At 32.1% G+C, this 21572-nt stretch overlaps 2 protein-coding genes, 1 long non-coding RNA gene and 1 pseudogene across 3 annotated transcripts; 3 read left to right on the top strand and 1 right to left on the bottom strand.

Annotated features, from left to right (window-relative positions):
* The first annotated feature begins 3806 nt into the window (after window positions 1-3806).
* On the top strand, window positions 3807-7423 carry LOC120202466 (NAC domain-containing protein 104-like). Its single transcript, XM_039202878.1, has 5 exons — window positions 3807-4046; window positions 4873-5144; window positions 5236-5317; window positions 5851-5920; window positions 7228-7423. Exons 1-5 carry the CDS (start codon window positions 3881-3883, stop codon window positions 7421-7423), a joined length of 786 nt encoding a protein of 261 aa, XP_039058809.1. The 5' UTR covers window positions 3807-3880.
* A 1240-nt stretch (window positions 7424-8663) lies between these two features.
* Window positions 8664-9957, top strand: LOC120202468 (annotated as a pseudogene).
* Window positions 9958-16143: 6186 nt separating this feature from the next.
* On the top strand, window positions 16144-17488 carry LOC120202480 (U-box domain-containing protein 26-like). The gene has a single exon (XM_039202891.1). It carries the CDS (start codon window positions 16199-16201, stop codon window positions 17348-17350), a length of 1152 nt encoding a protein of 383 aa, XP_039058822.1. The 5' UTR covers window positions 16144-16198; the 3' UTR covers window positions 17351-17488.
* A 3675-nt stretch (window positions 17489-21163) lies between these two features.
* LOC120202483 lies at window positions 21164-21476 on the bottom strand. The gene is made up of 3 exons (XR_005523736.1): window positions 21449-21476; window positions 21235-21364; window positions 21164-21192 (listed from the first exon to the last, which is right to left on the bottom strand). It is a non-coding gene; the product is annotated as an uncharacterized LOC120202483 (long non-coding RNA).
* Window positions 21477-21572: the final 96 nt, after the last annotated feature.

Raw genomic sequence — 21572 nt, forward strand, 5'->3', positions numbered from 1 at the left:
TCGGAATTTGGTGCTGAAAGTTGATTGGGATTTGGATTAGGGAAAGGTTGTGGGTTTTGAGATTGTGTTTGGTATTGGAAATGTGGTGAAACAAAATTTGCTTGATGATGAAATTGTGGTGGAACCATTAAATTTTGAGCACCATAAACTGGGGTTGAAAAACTTAGTTGATTACTACCCGCTATTGACCCAACTTCACTACTTCTAGGTTCAACAACATACAATGTAACATCATCTTGCGAAACACTAATGTAAGCAATGAATCGTTCAACATCTTCATTGTCGGTTAACAAATAAACTTTACCTTTTCTCTGATAAGATAGCCTAAATCCACTTAAGGAATCTAAATTCAATTTATTTGCAACACGTAACATTAGAGTTTCATAAGTTAACTTTTTTAATGACAGTTTTAGTTGAAGATTCATGGGTAAAGGCATATATTGTAAAACACCATGAACATTCTCCCATGACCCTCCAAAACACAAATCTATCCAAACATGATCAACATTAGATGATTTCATTATTGTAAATTAATTTACTAAACAAACGAGCTGCGAAACTAAAACATGTTGCCGGATGGGGAAGGATGTCGTTGGATATAGGAACGGATGTCGCCGGAGAGAGTGATAGATGGAGATGGAATGAGTTGCGATTTAGGGATTTAGGTTATGAGTTAATGCTGTTGTGTAGTAGTTATATACCCATTTGTGTTGCGAAACTAAAACCGGTTGCGAATTTGAAATTCAGTGATGCGTTAGTTAGAATCGCGTTGCGATAGTCAGAATCGCGTTGCGATCACGTTTTATCGCGTTGCGATAGTCAGAATCTCGTTGCGATAGTCAAAATCGCGTTGCGATCACGTATTATCGCGTTGCGATATTCAGAATCACGTTGCGATCAAGTGTTATCGCGTTGCGATTTACATATTCGCATTGCGATTATCTAAAATCGTAACGCGGATTTCGAAAATCGTAATGCAATGGTCAAAATCGCGTTGCGAATATGGAAACTAAATTGCGATAATGGAGATCGCGTTGCGATTTAGAGATCGCATTGCGATTTTGTTGGTCATTTTGGTAAATCGTAAAAAAGTTGGTTAAAATTGTATATTATAAGGAATTTTCGGTCATTGAGGTTATTTTCTCTATTATCAATTAGGCCATCACCAACAACTATTCGTAGAAATTTCACATTTATTATTTATTTACTATTAGGAAAGGTTGGTTCAATAAGGAAAAAATGACAATCTCTTATTATGTATTTAAAGATTATGCTTATTTTTTTTAAGTCCAAGTTTATGGTATAATTGACCGATGTCAGTGATAAAAGAATCATTGTTATCTCTTAAATGAGCGTTCAATGTCAAATGATTAAAAATATCTTTAAACATATATTACTTTGTGCTTACTCCAGATTAATAATATTAAAAAATTTAAGTTTAGTAAGAGTTTACGAGGAGTACGTTGTTACTATAAGGATGAACATAAAAATTTATGTAGAAGGTGCGAACTTAGAGATTTATATTATAAATCTAGAGTTTATAAATTTAGATTATCAATAAAAAAATATATCTAAATTATATGAGTATTTGAAATTTTCAGGAATGCAATGACACTCAACACCCTTCGATTGATCCATACCGTTAATGACTGTGGTTATGGTGGATCAGCTTGACATAATTATTAGATTTAAAGATGATGAAAATAAGATAGGATCCACCTATATGTAAAACGCTTTTAATTTTACATAGATTTAAGATCACTGGATGAATAAAAATAGATGACTGATATTAAAAGTAGGAATTACAAAGATATTTATTAGAAGAAAAGGAATCAATCTCAGTTATTTGTTTTTAATCATCCAACGGTTTTTAATATGTGTAAAATTAAAAGAGTTTTAGATTGTGTAAATGGATCTTAACCCAATAAAAAATAAATGCAAAAAAAGATATGATTATAGTAAGTGCTTCTCTTTCGGCTTTTAGAAAAGATGTACGTGTTATTTAAAGGGCCTTGTAGTCACCACCCCCAACTAGGGATGGGGTTAGGGGGGTTGATTTGTTGCTCTAGAGTTGTGAAAAAAATTATTTGTTGAAATAAAGTCTAATTGAAATTATTTTTTGATCTAGTGTGAATGTTACAGTACTTGTCGAATGTTCGAAAAGTCGCCAGGAGGACTTGGCGACCTATGGAGGTTTCGACTAAAAGCCTAATTACCGATTTAGGTAATCACTGTTACTTATGGGAAATCAAGGAAACCAATGCTTGAACGTTCGGAGGTCTTGGCGACCTATGGAGGTTTCGACTAAAAGTTTAATTACCGATGTAGGTAATCACTGTTACTTATGGGAAATCAAGGAAACCAATGCTTGAACGTTTGGAGGACTTGGCGACCTATGGAGGTCACCCAGAGGACCTGGCGACCAACCTTTGAAATGTAGCAAATACCCCAAATGAGCAACTCTGAAGAATTTTTTTTATTTCAACTCATTATCTGAAGAAATTTGCCCGGGGTATATAAAGGCTTGTTGTTCCTTAAAATTTATTTAAAATTATTATATATTTTTATCTTCTTAAAATTATATAAGGTCTAATTAATCCTATAAAATTTTATAAATTCAAATTTATCTTATAATATAAAATTTTGTCTCCGTCGTAACACCAACGTTTTCCCTTTTACTGTTTTAATTTAGAGTGTCCACTATTTTTGTTCTACGTTAGCAAATCCAACAGAAAAAGTGGAGTTCAAAACTTAAGCAACGTTTGCATGCTATATAAACAAGACACATGCATGTCCATTCAATCAATGCTTCAATATCAAACCATCCTACAAACATAGACTACGACGTTACTGTTTTTATCAAGTAAAGTTACTTCATCAAAAGTTATTTGATAGTAACAATATTTTTTTTCTATTAAGGATCATCTTAATAGTTAAAGGGAGTATTTTCATCAAAAGTTATTTGATAGTAACAATATTTTTTTTCTATTAAGGATCATCTTAATAGTTAAAGGGAGTATTGTTAATTTTAGAAATTTTAAATTCAATCAGTTGTCTATATAATGTGTGTTGGATTAAATTTCATGATTATGAACAAATATTTCTAATGTATATTGTTATTATAAAAAATGACTCAAATCAAATGATCAATTATATTATAAAGTCACACGGTATTAGAAGTATTATGAAAATAAATGTGTAGTTACTATTAAAATTGTATTTATAATTTAATGAGAGGTAGAGTTTTAAATACAGACAATAAGTGATTCTTAAATTATCTTTATAAAAGAGTTGTAGTCCCAGAGAAATGGATTATCCCCGCCAGAGAGTTTATACTCAAAGAACTATATCTTCATAAAAAATCACAACCGAAGAAGACTCGAAGATTTAAACCTATCATTTAATTCATACCCCTGAATATACGGTACTTGAACCCAATACTTCAAGTGATAACAACTATCATTTAACTTCTGAGATCGTTTGATTCGTGCCTCGTATAAGATGTTATATAAGTAAAAATATGTTTTCTTCTTTTGGAAATCATAATTTTAGAAACTTTTAATTTGTGAAAAAGATTTATAAGTTATTAAAATTTTAAAGCACGTTAAAAGGAAATAGCCAATAATAAATTTTCATTTCAATCACAATCATGGGAATTTCACTTTATGAAACATTTACAACAACATGAACGGCTCCTAATTTTACAGCCCCCTTCTTATCAAATCAACTCCAGAATCATCGCCATCCACTTCCAGCTTTATAAATATTTGGGAAACATACACAGCCTTCAAAAAAGAAAACAAAACTATCCGTAACAATTCCCAAATTAGTAGTCACTCCTTCTGCTTAATCTTCTTCATATATATTAACAGCCGTGGAAATGGAAGACGGAAGCTGCCTCGTCAACCACCTCCCTCCGGGCTTCCGGTTTTGCCCTACCGACGAAGAGCTTCTTCTTCACTTTCTTTATCCCAAGTCCTCGCTCTTGCCTTGCTATCCCAACATCATTCCTGATCTTCATCTGCTTCACCCTTGGGAACTAGATGGTCAGCTACTCTATCTCTCTCTCTTGTTATTACATGCTATGTTTAGAGGTGCAACTTAGTTCAACAGCTCGACTCAACTAAACTTCAGTTAATTTCGACTTGAGATCTTAATTAGTTGAGTTGAGTGATAATTTGATATAATTTTAAATTGTTACTTTGATTTAATATGTTTTATTTATGTATTTGTAGATTGTTATTTTAGACTTTAGATTTTAAAATTGTTTTATATACTCTTTCGATCATTTTTTAAAATTTGTTAATTTATGTGTATACTAAGCTCTACACGGTACCACTAGATTTTACAAATATTTTAAAAAGTAAGACAACTTTTGGTGAAATTAACTAGCAGCGGAGTAAAATTTTATCAAACTTATGAGTTAAGTGCTGCATAATTTATGTTCGACTCACTCGATAAGTATCCCCAACCATGTTACCATTGTTGTTTTACGATTTCAATTCTATAAGCATCCGTTACATCCACAGTCACCTGCAGTTGAAGACTTGAAGTGTGGACGGATCAATATACAGTAGAGGAGTGAGGGTGGACATGTGTTCACTTTGAAATTTGATTTTTTTCGATTAATTACTTATTTTACTGATGGTGTCCATCTAATTTTTTCGCACCCTTTAAAATATGAGTTTTCTTCGATTAATTACTTATTTTATAGATGTTACCAACATTGAAATTTTATTTGTACTCATCTTATTTAAAAATTTTATGTTGTTAACGTATGTATATCTACCGAAATAAATTTCTTTATCCGTTGCTATTAGTGACAGTAAACGTTTTCTTCTTAGTGATATTTTGGCTTTGTTGACTGAATAGGGAAGGCACGACTGAGCGGAAAACGGTACTTCTTCTTCAGCCAAACGATGGAGAATCGAGTCCTGGAAAATGGGTATTGGAAGGAACTGGATATCGAAGAACCCATCTTCAGTTCAGGGAAGAAGGTTGGACTGAAGAAACTGTTGGAGTTCTGCATTGGCGAAGCTCCCTTTGCCATGAAAACGAATTGGTTGATGCAGGAATACCATCTTTGTAATTGGGGCTCACCTCTTTCATCACACTACTGCAAACCAAAAGGACACAAAAAAGTGGCAAGTTAAAACTTTCTTATAAATTAATTTGATTATCCAGTAAATTATGCCATTGATTCCTGATTAAGTTATTTTTTCTGTTAATGTGTAGGATTGTTGTAAATGGGTTCTATGTAAAGTTGAAGAGAGTAAGGGCAACGCTCGGAGCTTGAGCTACGGTGATGAAGATGGAAGTGAGCTATCATGCCTCGATGAAATGTTCATGTCGATGGATGATGATCTTGATGATATTTCTTCATCTAAATTTGATCTTTAGGGCACTTGATCTTCCAGTTTTATATCTAGTTTTGATGCTTGTTTGTTTTATATATTACTAAAACAAAATGCTTTGTGAAATCATATATATATACTATGCATAGTAAAGTTTATAAATGATGGAATATGTATACATGTTACACAGTTTCTTGGGGAGTGAATCTGATGCACAAGCACAGTCGCGGATTTAAGCGTTAGATATTAAAATTTGAATTTTATTCTATTAATTATTTATTTTATCGATTGAGTTCATTCCGAAATTTCGTTTATATTTATCTCGTATAAAACTTTTATATTATTGATATATATGTATGCCCATACTAAAAAATGTTTCTTGGTCTACCACAGGACGAAGTTTAAAAGGCGAAAAATCTCCCTTGCGTGTTGCCTCTTCCATATTACTAGAGGTCGCTCATTTTATTCTCATATCATTTAACATTTGTTGTCTCAGGCTCTTTCGCGTGCCTGTGGTTGTCCAATGTTGTGCAGGCTTCTGTTGGCATGCCTTGTGACAAGGCTTTGTAAGTGAAGATTTTTTTTTTCAAAAGTGCAACAAAGGATCCTGCATTTTTTAAAAAAAGTTAATGTGTCATTTCACGGTATTGATGTGACAGTCTACGATGGTTAATGACGTGACGGATGATATGGAAGATGAGCTAAATTAGTTTTTTAATTTTGTTTGAGTGTCAAATTGATTTTTTAACTTTAAGAATTTATTTAATTTTTAAAAAAAGTTATTTTAAATTTTAAATATAGAATTATTCAAATAATTAAAAAATTAAATATTAAAAATTAAAAATAAATTACTGAAAACTTGGATATACATATAAAAAAATACTAAAATTATTACAAAAATTATTTTTTTAATATATATATCATATGTTATAAAATGATAACTTATAAAATATTAAAAATTTTAAAAAAGTACTTTTAGAAAGATATATTATACATAATATATATATATATATGTAATATATAGACATATCATCAAAACTTATACAAAGTATTCTTAATGGGCTAATTGAGACTTATATTATTTAAATTGATCGAGACTTGCAAATTTTGGATTAGCCAAAATTTATTATGTTTTCTAATTATCTTTTATGTAAAAAAAATATTATATAATCATCTTTTAAATTAGTTTATACTTAAAAATAATAATTAGAAAACGTTTGATTAATCCAAAAATTATAAGTCTTGCATAATTTAAATTTTGTAATGCTCAATTAGTCTAGTAAAAATACTTTGTATAAGTGTTGATGGTATGCATATATGTTACATGTATATGTTATGTTTAATATACTTTTTTAAAAATTATATTTTAATTTATTTAATAATTTATATGTAATTATTTTATAACATATTATATATATTTTAATTTTATAATTTTTTAGTATTTATATATTCAATTTTTTAGTAATTTGATTTAATTTTTAGTATTTTTAATTTTAATTTTCTAAATATTTGAATAAATTTATATTTATAATTTAAAATAAAATTTACTTTTAAAAAAATTAAAAAAGCCCTTGATCTTAAAAAAAACAATTTGACCCTCAAACAAAATTAAAAAACCAATTTAGTTGATCTGTCATGTCATCCATCACGTCATCAGCTATCCTGAATTGCATCTGGATTTTCTGATAATTAACATATGAATAGTTAGATAATCATTTTGTAACTTTAAATAATTGTGAATGGGGAAGTTGAAGGTTGATGTGGTGTGTCTTATGGAGACTCGGATTAGGATGGTTAATATGATTGGTTGTTTCACCAAATTTTCTGAGGATTAACATTGTTGTTCCAATTATAATTATGCTGATAATGATAGGTTATGGATCTTTTGGAGGAAGCATCTGAATTTTAGGGTGCTACATAAGGCTGATTACGCTTTGTCTATTGTTGGGGATAATGAGGGACGTAGGATTGTTATCACAACTGTTTATGGGAGTAATTCTGGTGTGACTAGAATGGGTTTGTGGAGGCATCTAAGGGATTTAATTGGTCATATGGGGAATTCTCCTTGACTAGTACGGGTGACTTCAACATTATTACTTGTGCTGAAGAGAGTTTTGATTTGAGGGTTGTTGGACCTTATGAGTCTATAGAACATTATTATGACTGAGTTTAAGGAGTGTTTAGATGAGATTGAACTTATGGACCATCCTTACTCGGGGCTCTTATACACGTGGTCTAACAAGCAAGTGGGGACTTTCTGGGCTCGTAAGCTTGACAGGATATCGATTAATGCTTAATGGCTGGTTGAGATGCCCGACTCATGTGTGGAGTTTAGGACTCGGGATCTCAGACCATTACCCTGGTCTAGTGTGGTCTCAGAAGGACAATCAAACTAACATGCCTAAATCTTTTAAATTCTTTAGCCGTTGGGTTTCTCATGCCCGACTTCAATGCCATTGCTATTGTCTTTGTCCCTAAAACTCCTAATTCTTGCAAGGTTAGGGATTCCGTCCTATCTCTTACTGTTCAATAATTTATAAGACCATTACAAAGATTCCGATGAATAGGTTGGCTAAGTACTTTCTTAGGATGATTTCTTCTAGTCAATCAACTCTTATTAAAGGAAGAAACATTAGGGATAATACCTTGTTAGCTCAACAGATGGTGAAAGGATATTCTAGGACTTTATCCCCTAAATGATTCATTAAGATCGACTTGCAGAAGGCCTTTGACACAGTTAAGTGAGAGTTTTTGATTAAGGTTCTTGCTGTTTTGGGGCTGCATGAGGGATTTAGAAGGTGGATAAGGGCTTGCGTCACTACTTCTAAATTCTGTATAGTCTTCAATGGTAGTTTGGTGGGGTATTTCAGTGAGAAGAGAGGAGTGAGGCAAGGTGACTCTGTCACCTTATTTGATTGTAATGGTGATGAATGTGCTCTCCATCTGTTGAAAAAAGATTTGTTATAAATCAATAATGTTAAGGGCCAACTCATTAATTTTCAAACTTCAATTTATTCAAACGTCAGTGAGCCTTTGATGTAGTTTACCCTCTTCAATTTATTCAATTTATTCTCTCCCGAAATGCATTTTTTATCCGAATCTCCCTGTGTGTATAACCACTGCTACCGAGTTCTCGATGATAATGGTCAGCTAATTAGTCACAGCAACTTTGTACAGGTAGATTCACCTGCATGAAACAATCGTTTCTTTTTCGTTTTCCCTTAAATGCATCATTCGGCACAATAGAATCTTGCCAAGTACCTACTGATTCAGGTCAGTGAGGAAGTTGCTGTTAAAATGTATAGCAACATGGCCACCCTTCAAATTTTGGATACCATATTCTACAAAAGCTCAAGGCAAGGAAGAATTTCCTTCTACGTGACCACCATTGGAGAAGAGGCCATCAACATCGCATCGGCAGCAGCACTTAAATCAGACGACATTGTTTTCCCTCAGGTTAGAAGAAAATACATGGACATATATGCATCTATTTACGATTCCTTCGACCTTCGTTTTCCAATTCTACGGATAGAGCATAGCTTTAACCCTATGCTCAAAGCATAAAGTTCCATTAAATCATAACGCTTTAGACCAAACGTTTGAATTTCTATGCCAAAATAATGTTCATTCATATATTTTTATCTGTCGGACAACGGTTGGGCAATTAGTACACCTACTTTTAACAGCCCCTGAATCTATCAACAATTTATGTATGTTTCCCATCATATATTTTAGTCTTGCACATGGTGCAGGTGAGGGGATTGCTGTTAGAGGGCAAGCTTATGGAGTCAGGAGCATTCCTGTAGACGGTAACGATGCACTTGCCATGTACAGCGCAGTTCATGCTGCTCGTGAAATGGCGATAAAGGAACACATTCCTGTTTTGGTTGAAGTAAGGCTTCTTTTATTAAGCCTTTTCCATCGGTGGCTTTTCAGCAACGGAGAGGCATATTCATAGAGTTAAAACCTAATGGATTGTTCCTTCATCTTTTCTTCTATCATTTCGCTCAAGGCCGTTACATATCGAGTCGGACACCACTCCACATCAGATGATTCCACCAAGTACCGTCATGCGGATGAGATGGAATGGTGGAAAATGGCAAGAGATCCTGTAACAAGATTTAGGAAGTGGATTGAAGCAAATGGTTGGTGGGGTAGTGAGGCCGAGTCACAGCTCCGAAGCAGCATTCGGAATCAGGTAAAAACACTTAAAATGTGTTGTATGTTTTTCATGGTGCAATGTACGTGACATGCTTTGATGAGCCATCACTCATCAGAACTGTGAAAGTTTGAAGATCGTTCGAAGTCGTTGCTCGGTTTTTCGTTCGTCTATGTCGGTTTTACGTCCCCTTTATCCCTTTGGTTAAATTATTGTATATCGCTACTTCGAAACTAAATTCGGAAGTCTCTCAGCAACAGTTACTCTTCATGACAGTTATTGCAGGCAATTCAGATAGCAGAGAGAGCCGAGAAACCTCCGGTGAAAGACTTATTCACGGACGTATACAATAATATTCCGTCCAACCTGCGCGAGCAAGCGAAATCGCTGAGGGAAACCATCAGTAGACACCCCAAAGATTACCCTGCAGATGTTCCGGTTTAGGTGAACCATAAATTGCACGCAGTAATTTATTCTGTAAAAGCTTGAACTTGTGATCCTGCAATTGATCAGGGAAATATGAATTATTTGATCCAAATGACTGAATGGTATTATATCTACTGGAATTATATGCCTTTATAAGTAGTTTTTCTAAGGGCATATAAACAAACAAAACAAATGACTTTATAAGTAAAAGATGTAAATTCCTGTTTTATGCTCTTATTATTTCTTTTTTGCAATTTGATGACATTTTCTTATCACCCAAAACACACATACACGCATTGTACATCAAACTTTAAGGTGAGAAATATGTCAAATTATGGATTTGGTCCCTCTACTGTACTCATATTTGAGATTCTTAGCAGAAATGTATGGTCGATCAACTACATCGTGCCCCGGAAACAAATCCACTAATCAGGGACAGACGCAGGATCTTATGTTAGGGAACGAACTTGAATTTATAAAATTATAGGAGGAAGAACTTAAACTTATAAAATTTTAGGGGGCTAAAATATATTTTTAATAGAAATTATATAAAAATATATAAAATATAAGGTAATTTTAAAATTTTAAGAGGGCGACTGTTCCCACCCACCCGTGGGTCAATCCATGCAAGGCTGCCACTAATCCTAATTTGTAACTATTTTATAACTATTTTATAACTTTTAATACTCGAGTGACTCAACGAAGCAATTACCTATAGTCAAGGGACTATTCCGTAACTTTTAATAGTCAGGGGACTCAACAAAGCAACACTTTATAGTCGATTACATAACCTTACTCCTATATATATAGTTGTAGATTACATAACCCTTGCCCAACGGCAGAAGATAGTGGGGACATGTGGAGGTAGGGTTGTAAATGAGACGATGTAGATCGCGAGTTACTTGAAATCGACTCGGTCAAAATTCAATAAATACTCGAATCGAATGAACTCGACTCGAGCTATAACTCGACTCGAGTTCTTAACGAGCCGAAACGAGCTACTTGATACTCGACTCGAAAAACTCATGAGCAGATCGAAAATATAATATATTAAGATTTTATTTTTAAAAAAAGTAAAGTATTAATAATATTATCATCTATACGTTGATTTTTTATAAATATAGTAAGGTTTTCAAGAATTTAAGGTTCAGTTTGAGTTTGAGGCTGCAATCGAGTTAAGTTTAATTTTTTTTTATTTTGAGCCTTTTCGAGCTTTTACGAGCTTTAGTTAATGAATTCGAGTTTGAATCGATCTTGAAAAATTTAAGCTTGCGAGTTTTCGAGTCGAGTCGAACTCCATTTAAGAGTTTTCGAGTCGAGCTCAGCAATACTCGAGCTCGACTCGACTCGTTTACACTCCTATGTGGGGGCCATGGCTCCCCCAAATTTTGGAAATTTTCAATTTTAAACATTTAAAATTTAAAAATAAAATTGCCCCCTTAAAACTATCAGAAATTCATATTAAATTTCAATTTTTTTTAAATGATCTTAATTAAACCACTTCCATAATTTTTAAAAAATTCTCATTAAGCTTCTAAAATTTTCAAAAATTTTAGTTAAACCCTAATTTTTTGTTGTTGAAAAAAACGTAAACCGAGTTCTTTAAATTTTTTATAAAAAAATAATTTAAAACTTTAATTTTTTTTAAGTTTTAAGTTGGTCACCTCAAACTCTATCCCCAAGTTATGCCATTGCCCTTGCGCCTGCGGTTACTTCAAGAAACATACACATTTGACTGATTGATCAAGCTGCTCGTCTTTATTTCTTATATTCTCTTAGGTCACATATTCTAAATCTACTAGGAGTATTCCTCTTCTCCTCTCCTTTAGGTAGAATTAAAATTAAATCGAGAATTTATCAAAAAAAATTAAACTAGTGGGAAAATAAAAAGTTCAACTGAGAGACAAGAAAATGTTCAAAGTCCAAAAACAAATAAGATTTTTGGAATGCATGCCAAGACAAAATAAATAATTTTCTTCATATCAATCCTCCTTCTAGAGTTTTATTTTGAGACTTTTGTTTTATCGTATTGTCAATTGTCTCTTTCAATTGCATCATGGATCCATGTTCCTTTCTTATCCAACACAGGTTTTAGTAGCCTACTCATTTCATATTTATATACATGCATGCATACAAAATGGGTATTCATAAGACATTGGTTTACATAAGAATTTGTCTTTTCCCTCACAATTTTGTATTTGGGGATTTGCATAATCAAATAAATTATGGATTAGATTTGCATAATCAAATAAATTATGGATTAGATTTGCATATTAAGTAATTAGGTGAGCAAGGGTGAAATAAATAAGTATATAGAATGATGGGGTCCTAGAATAGATGAATAAACAAATTCATTAAATCGAGTCTTAATTGTTTGTACTCTTTTGTTTTGGTTTAGGGTAAACTACATAGACAGTACCTTACTCCAGAAACTTTTTTTTTGTTATCTCTCTACTATTAAATGTTACAAAATGGTCACCCAATTCAATATAAATTACATGTATTATGGTTAATCCATACGTATTATGATTAATTTTTAACTTTGTCTTATTTTTATTTGAATTAAATATTCAACTATTTAAAAATAACAATTAAACCAAAACTCTAATTGATTAAATCAACTGAGCAAAATACTATAAGTTGAATTGATTCAACGTACGTATAATTTTATGTAAAGAGATGAATATATAAAATTTTAAAGAATGGCATACTTATAAAATCTTACGAGATATGAAAATAAATTTTTAATCGAAAATATCAAAAAGTATCTAAAATATATAAGAATTAAAAAAAAATGAAGGACGATTGTTCCAACTACCCTCCTGGATTTTCTTGTTTGTCCGATTGAGTGTGTAATTGTGATGATCAAATGAGTATAATCTATGAAGTAAAGCAGCTGCAATTGGTTGTTTACAAAAGCAGAGTAGAAAATTTGATTGGGCAGTCCAAAGTCTTTGATTATACGCAACGACCATACACTAGGATTTTAAGTCGCTAGCTATGAACCATTTAATTATTATTTTTTAAGGAAAAAAACTTGTTTAAATTTAATTAATATCTTTAAGCAATACTTATCTTTTATATATATATAAATACTCATTTTATACTACATTAAAGAAATAAAACTTAACATTTAATATGTATCTTCAATAAATATTTGGCAAAAAATATTAGAGGTCCATGTATTTTTTTTGGGGGGAACAATGTGGCCCTCCAACTTATAAAACAAACTCAATGTTACTATTTGATCGACATTTTTTATCCTTTGATTGTTACTGAAGTGGTAGTTCACGGTGCTGACATGGCGGTCCACGGTACTGACGTGGCAGTCCGTCTGTCATGTTTGAGTTACCAATTTAGCTCATCTATCATGTTATCCGTCACGTTATCAACTATTGTAGATTATTAGGTCAATTATGAAAAACGTTAGTCAAAGGGCTATATTGTGCTTATTTTCTTTGTTGGAGGGCAACATCGAGAGAGAAAAATTGCATTACTTTTTTTTTTTATGAAAGTACATGGACCTCTAATGCCTTTTTGCCTAAATATTTTTTTAAAATTTTTCTTGAGCAATTTTACAATGGAGGAAATTTAAACTTAGAAATCGCGCTTTTATCGGAATAAATTTCATAATTTTATTGAGTAAATTATATAATTAATTTTGTCCGACCACTTAACTATTTAATTATTATCAATCAAGCCACCTACCGTTAATATTTGACAGAAATGCTGATGTGGCAGTTAATAAAATTGACATAATTCCACATTTAGTCCTCAATAGTTATATATTCTATCAATTATATCCTAATTTTAATTTATTTTATTAAATTTAATCCTATAATCAAACTATGACACGTGTCATAACATTACTGGAGGATATTTTAATTTTATTTTCTATCCAATTAGATGGTAATCACTCAATTATATTTTCACTCATATTTTAGTTACTGAAGTTTAAATATTTTTAATTAATCACTAAATTTTCAGATTATCATATTTTAGTCATTTGGACTTATTTTATTAATATTTTTCTATGATATTTTATTATTATTATTATTTCATCACGTAATATTAGAATAAAAATAAATAAAACTAAAATCCCTAACTCTTACACCCAAACCTCAATTCTTTAGTCCCAAATCTTAAACCCCAAATTACAATTCATATCCCGTCCTCACCTTGACGGCTTCACCTCCGTGCCCATGCTTTGGAGAGGATTGTCTCCCCTCAACCTGTAATATTTAGGCTTAAATGCTACTTTTATCCCTATAGTACACTTAATTTACCATTTTCGCTCATATTATTTTTCGCATCAATTTAGCCCTCAAAGTGTTTTTAAGGGTAAAACCCTAGCCTTCAAAGTCTATTTTGACTAAACGAACCGTTAATCTTCTACGTTTGTTGATTCTAGTAATTTTTGCTTCAACCCATATTACTAACGTGGCTTGATGATGACATGACATTTATTAAAAAAATAAATAATGATACTAATAAATAAATAATAAAGTTTAAAATATTCACTAAATACATTTGTTAGAAAAAAATCTCTAAAATTTGACCTAATCCCTTAATCTCACATAAATAAATAATAAAATTTTGAGATTTTTTTAATAGTTGTTTTTAGTAAATATTTTAACCTAATCCCTTAATCTACAGGCACAAAAGACTCGCAGTTCTGTTAGTCAAAATGGTTAATGAACTTCGAGGGCTAGGATGATACCCTTAAATAATTTCGAAGAATAAATTGATTCAAAAAATCATATGGGCGAAAATGATAAATTAGATCTATTACAGGAACAAAAGTAGTGCTTAAACCTAATATTTATATTCAACATATGGGAATGGGAAGGTATTTACATATGATAACATTGCAATTTCTTGATGCTTTATGAAACAAATAAGTTCTGCTAATTCCTCTAATCAAGTTGAGATTTTGGCTATCCATGAGGCTAGTCGTGAATCTGCATGACTAAGGTCTATAATTCATCACATTCGAGAAGATTATAATATGTGCTCAGAAAGAATAATTCTAACAATCTTATATAAAGATAATACAAAATCCAACTTAGAGAATGATACATAAAGGATGATAGAACAAAATGCATTTCATCAAAATTCGTTTTCACTCATGATTTACAAAAGAATGGAGACATTGATGCCCAATAAATTTGTTCAAATAAAAATTTGACAGATCTATTTACGAAAACTCTACCTACTGCTACATTTGAGAAGTTAATTTTTCAACATTAGACTACTTCGTTTCAGAGATCTTTAATGATGTGTTCATAAGGTGTAAATACGCGCTATACTCTTTTTTTTATCCATGTTTTGTCTCACAGTGTACTTTTGTAAAGACTTTTAATGAAGCAGCATGCCATGCATATTGAAAGATGTACTATTTTTTTTACACTCAATTTTATCCCTCAAAGTTTTTCTAATAAAATTTTAACGAGAAACATATTTTATTAAGGATTATAAACATAAAAAGAGAGTATTATAAATAACATTTATCAAATGAATGTTTATATTCATCCCATTAATGTTTCATCTTTCATAGTATAAGATAACAATTAATTAAGGTTTAATTATTATTACATATGGTTCTAGTAACATATAATTTTAGAGCCTATAAAAAATGTACGTACAAACTTTAAAAATATGAGTAATAAAATATTATTATCCACTCTTACATATGGTTATCTTTGTTTTTGTTTTAATTTTTAATAATTTTACCTTTCACATTTTCCTTTGATTTTATGACACGATTTCTTTGATTTTTGACACGTTTTATTGTTTGATCGTTATTTACATTTATCATTTTCCTCAGAATTGGATTTGACATCATGACTGATATGATGACAACTATTTGTTATCATATTGAGGTGAATCTCCCAGTGGAGATTTTCTACATATACAAAGACTCAAACTCGATACATACTTAAATGATATCAAACTGTTTACTACTTAAAACGACAAGTTTGTAATATATCCCACATTTTAATTTTATTTCAACCAACTGTTGGTGCATTCAATTCAAATTCAAACTTGTTATAAAGAATTATTTACTTTTTCCTTTTGTAGATGGGCCACTTTGACTGGCATCGATCCGTATGAGAAAGGTGGGGTTGGCAAGCTGGGGACCATCTCCCACAATTATTCTAAACTAATCATTCTCATCGCCTAAGTTTGCATTCTGGCTTTTCCTTTCCCCAGTGTCTGCTACTGCAATCCCTCAAGCTTTTGGGTTCTTTCTTCTTCCATGGAAGGAGATGAGATGACGGTACCTCATTTATTTACATGTCCAATCAGCCTGGACTTGTTCACAGATCCCGTCACTCTATGTACTGGCCAAACCTACGACAGATCGAGCATAAAAAAATGGTTAGCCGCAGGTAATCTCACATGTCCTGTCACAATGCAAAAGCTCCACGATCCATCTCTTGTTCCCAACCATAATCTTCGTCATTTGATTCAACAATGGAGTCAAATGGGTCACCGGTTGCACCCTGATTACTTCGCGGCAATCGACCCTTTGGTCTCCCTCAAACACTCCCTTGCATCTCCTTCATCAACCTTCCTAGAGAAACTACAAGCGCTGCAAAAGATCAGGGATTTAACCGATGAAACAGATTCCTTTTTGATCGAAATGGGTTTCTTGCCTTTGCTTTTGAAACTGGTTTTTGAAATGGTAGACCCTGGATTCACCCAAGACTACGTCAATTTCGTGGAGCAAGGGCTTGCTTGTGTTCTCAGGTTGCTTCCTTTGGGAGAATTGGAGTGTTTGAATATTCTTAAAGAAGGGTCAAAGTTGGAATCTTTCGTGGTTCTATTCGAGCATGGCAATGTGATGGTGAAGCAAAGCTTGTGCCATATCGTGGGGCTAGTTTCATCATCGTCGGCAACCTGGGAGCTCTGTGGAATGATCGGGCAAAACCAGAGATTGTTGAACATGATAATCTGTGTTGTGAAGCAAAACAGTGAGATATCCGAGGCTGGGATCCGAGCCATTTCGGCCTTGTGTTGCTTGGAATCGAACAGGGAAAATCTGGTCCAACAGGGCCTGGTCGATGGGCTGGTGACGTACATTTGGAACTCGGAGAGGAAGGACAGAAGCTTGGCGGCAACGGCGATGGCGATGATAGAGCAAGTGCTGGTGAAAGAGAAAGCCAAAGAGGCGCTGATAAAGAATCCGAACGGCGTGAGAGCGGTGGTGAAGATGGTGTTCAGGGTGTCGGAGGAGGAAGGGAGTGAAAGCGCGGTGGACTCGTTGATAAAGGTGTGCGAGGGATCGTTGGAGGCGAGGGAAAAGGCAATAGTGGGTGGAGCTTTGACGCAGCTGCTGTTGCTCCTTCAGAGCCAGTGTAGTGGTAGGACCAAAACAAAGGCCACTACACTGCTCAAACTGCTATGAATTATGATCCATGTGGACCAAACCATGTCTTCTTTTTGGACAATTCGTTTGTGTTGTTGCATTTTGTTTATATCTATATGTATATGTATATGTGCCTTTGTGGTGTATTGGATAGGTTCCTTCTTCCCCTTAATGCACAAAAATGTCAATTTATGTAAGCTTGCAAATCATAAACACTCCACCCTTTGTTCAAAATAAATAATAATAAACAATTCATCCATTTAGTTAAGTCTTATCCATCTTAATTACTGCATCACCCAATCATGACAATAATTTTTTTAAATGAATTGAGGTGATTACACGTTTTATTTGTTTTAAATTTTCTTAACTAATTAATAATGTATACATATTTTGTAGACATAGTTGCTCGGAGCTAAAAGTTTTAAAGAAAATAACGTCCCTTCTATTATTTATTATATTTTTTTATTAAGATAAGATGATTATAAAGTAATATTTGTTCTAAATACTCTCAACCATTTGACAATGAATGCTCAATCACCCTATTCGCCGCTGGTACTCGAACCTGTGACCTCTAGGAACAACAATGATTCCTTTAACCATTGAATTAAGTTGGTTCGTATAATTTCATATTTATTGATATATTATTTTTGAAATATAGTTTAAATTAATGTTTGATGTATTGAACGTATAATTTCATATTTATTGATATGTTATTTTTGTTTTTAGAAATAAATGGAACTTATGTTCATCAAATGACAGTCTTAGCCTCCCCAACTTTATGGAACGTTAAAGATAGATATGCAAGTGGAAGGCAGGTAACATGTTAGCAAATGGGTGCAAACTCAATCCCCACAACTATTTTTCTTTCCCTTGATTTGTACGTGTATTTATATATATATATATATATATATATATATATATATATATATATATATTTGTACACGAAATAACTTAATTTATTGATTAAAGGAATTATTGTTCCTTCTAGAGGTTAAAAGTTCGAGTATCAGTGGTTGCATCAAGGTGATTGAATATTCATTCTCAAATGATTAAGAATATTTAAAACAGATACTACTTTGTAATCATCTTAACTTAATCAAAAAAATATCAACATGTTGTTAATTCATTGAGTGGTCGAAATAAATATTATTTTTCCTAAAAATTTTAAATTTAAATAATTATATTTATAAAGTATGCGTACATTAATAATAACTAAAAAAATCACTCAACTTTACTTTTATATAACCGAGTGTCAAAACTTATTTAATTGTTGATTATTTAATCTCAAAGTAAAATGAATATTTTTAAAATTTCAAGTTAATTATACTATTTGTCATCAAACCATGATTACTATTTTAAATGGGTCCATAAATTTTTAAACATTTTACGTTCATCCTCATATTATGAGTTTCATTCTAAATTTCCCCTCAAACTTTTGAACATTTTAAATTCATCTTCAATTTATGACATTCATTCTAAATTAGTCCCAAAACTTTTGGACATTCCAATAACATCTCCAAAATCATTCAAAAGTTTAGGGATATAATTGGAACATTCAAAAGTTTGAGGACCAATTTAGATTGTGCATAATGATACAATTACCCCCAACGTTTGTACAAATTGTCGCTTAGCCCCATATTTTTTTTAGTATTTTACCCTCACCGTTTCAATTTTTGTCAAAACATCCCATGTTGGATGGAAACCGTTAGTTAACTAACAATCAACATGTATAGTTGATGTAACATTTTTACATGTGTTCAATTGTTGATGTAGCACATGCTATGATATAACTTTAGATGATATGATGTATGTATATATCACATCATCATTTTGAGTGATGTAACGTATGTCATATCATCATTTTAGTGACATAGAACTGTGCACATCAATAATTTATCACAAATGAAAATGTCAAGTCAACAACATGTGATGTATGTTAGTAAATTATTAGTTTTCATCCAACAGGATTTGTTTTGACCAAAAATTGAACTATTAGGGGATAAAATGCCAAGAAAATAGGGAACAAATTGAGTGATCATTTGTGCAAACGTTGTGGGGGTAATTGTATCATTATGCCTTTAAAATTTTAGGAACTAATATAGAATAAGAGCCATAATTCGTGCATAAAATTAAAATATCTAAAAGTTTGATGACAAATTTAAAATAAATTAACTCTAAAATTTCCCAGAGGAAAGAAAACTACCTTAAAGTCTTTAATGAAAAGATGGTTAGACCCACAAAGACTCATGGTGGAACAAAGTGTCCAGTTGTATGCAAGGGGGCACCAAAATTCTGGGAAAAGTATACAAAACAAACAGTAACAGAGACTCCATGATCTTATTGACATGCAAGTTGATGGGACGTTTGAGTTTGGTTCATTCGTTCTTCTCTCGCTACATACCCTCATCCGTCGACCAAACATTAAAAAGACCCAATGAAGGGCCTCAAAGCGTTAAAAATCTATTGGTTTTGTTTAACTTTAACAATAAAGCTTAAAATAATGTAACCCAACCCTTTACAAAATCCAAAGTGGTCCATATTTACGGCTACTCAAGATATTGACAACTCCCCTTTTGCGTTTCCAAGCTCAAATGTTAAACATTTTTATGTTTATGTAAACTACTATTTGAGTTATTGTCTTTGTTATATAGTACATGGTGGAAGTCTGTAGGACTATACGGAGATTTCTGCAAGTCGTTAGGTTTACTGGGTAACTTTCACCTAAAATCTTGTTCTTTTGCATCTACTGTACAGGGAAATTGCCCATCAATCCGGACGTCTTCAAGAAGTCGCCTAGTAATCCGATTGACTTTTCCGAACATTGCAGATACCATCTTATTTGAAAAAAAATAAAATTCCAAGGGATTTAAATGCTCAATTCTCTTTCCCAAATACATTATCTTAAAACTTTTATCGTTTTTAGGATTTAAAGTTTAAGGTTTAAAATCTTATTATACTGATATGAAAGTCTACGTTATTAATGTGACAGTTTAAATGTGACTGATAATATGAAAAAGAGTTTAGTTAGTTATATTTTTATCGAGTTTAAAATTATAATTAATTTTAATAAGAAATTTGAGTAGATAATTTTAGTTTATTAATGAATATCATTTGGGAGAAGTTTTAAAGTTGTGTGCTAACACTTAGAAACACTGGTAAAGCTTATTAAGCGGAAAAGAGAGGCTACAAATAGAGCCCCTACAAAGATGTCTCCCGCAACTAAAGTTGATTGTGAATTTGTTTAAAGAAAAAGTGCAACTTATTTTAAACACCCTATTCCTATTTTTTTCTATTCACGTAGTGTGCCTGACTTTAATCGATAAGTTTTCTAACATAATTTTTTTTTTACATATATAAAGATTCAAACTCGAAATATTAATTAAACGATATCAAACTATTTACAGCTTGAACTAACCCATGTTGATGCCCGATTCCCATTTTAATAATAATAAAAAAAAGCATTGAAGATTCTGGATGTTCTCTCAAAATTTAATGCCTTTCATTTTCATTTGTAAATTTTGCTCTTAAATATTATTAAAATTGTATTTATAATTCGACGAGGGACAGAGTTATAAGTACATACAACAATTAATTCTTAAATCAACTATATAAAGAAGTTATAGTTATAAAGAAATAGACAATCACGTATTTAATCTTATCTATGTCAGAAAGTTTATACTCAACATAATTTATTTCTTAGAAGATTACAACAACAACAACAAAAAATCAATGATTTCAACCTATCAGTTAATTTAGATACGCTACCGTATTATAATATTTTATTCTTAATAATTTAGTGTAATTTGATCCGATTAATTTTCGTATTTATTATAATTTTGGACATTTGGATCCCTCGGCTAAAAGGCTAGTGTATCCACAATCTGTACAGTTTATCAAAATGTCATTCCATTTCAATCGAATACCTTTAGAACAAAGCTCATCAAAGCACTGCTGCACGTTGACATGCGTTTTAGCACTGCATTCGATGAAAAGGCAACCGTTATCTCTCGCAAACTCCAATCCCTCTTTCTTCGTCACGATCCGCTGGATTTCCTGGATTTCATTTCACAGTAATCGGGCACAAGCTGATTAGAACAGAAAAATAACCATGGAGATTGTTGGTGTGAGTAAATCCACCTTGTCAACTTTGTTCCCGACAAGCATCTTGATGCAGTCTTGATTCGTCGAGTAGTGTTCGAATTCCTTGGACTACACTTCTTTGAAATTCGTAAATGTTTCCCTTCGTGTGTTACGTCGATGA

Source organism: Hibiscus syriacus, unplaced genomic scaffold, assembly GCF_006381635.1.
Source record: "Hibiscus syriacus cultivar Baekdansim isolate YM2019G1 unplaced genomic scaffold, ASM638163v2 tig00008843_pilon, whole genome shotgun sequence".
Classification (NCBI taxonomy): Eukaryota; Viridiplantae; Streptophyta; class Magnoliopsida; order Malvales; family Malvaceae; genus Hibiscus; species Hibiscus syriacus.

Coding starts and splice junctions, on each gene's coding strand:
- LOC120202466 (XM_039202878.1), top strand. CDS start 3,881: ATGGAAGACGGAAGCTGCCTCGTCAACCACCTCCCTCCGGGCTTCCGG. Junction 5,318..5,850: donor CTACGGTGATGAAGATGGAA/GTGAGCTATCAT, acceptor TTGTTGTCTCAG/GCTCTTTCGCGTGCCTGTGG. Junction 5,921..7,227: donor ATGCCTTGTGACAAGGCTTT/GTAAGTGAAGAT, acceptor TGATAATGATAG/GTTATGGATCTTTTGGAGGA.
- LOC120202480 (XM_039202891.1), top strand. CDS start 16,199: ATGGAAGGAGATGAGATGACGGTACCTCATTTATTTACATGTCCAATC.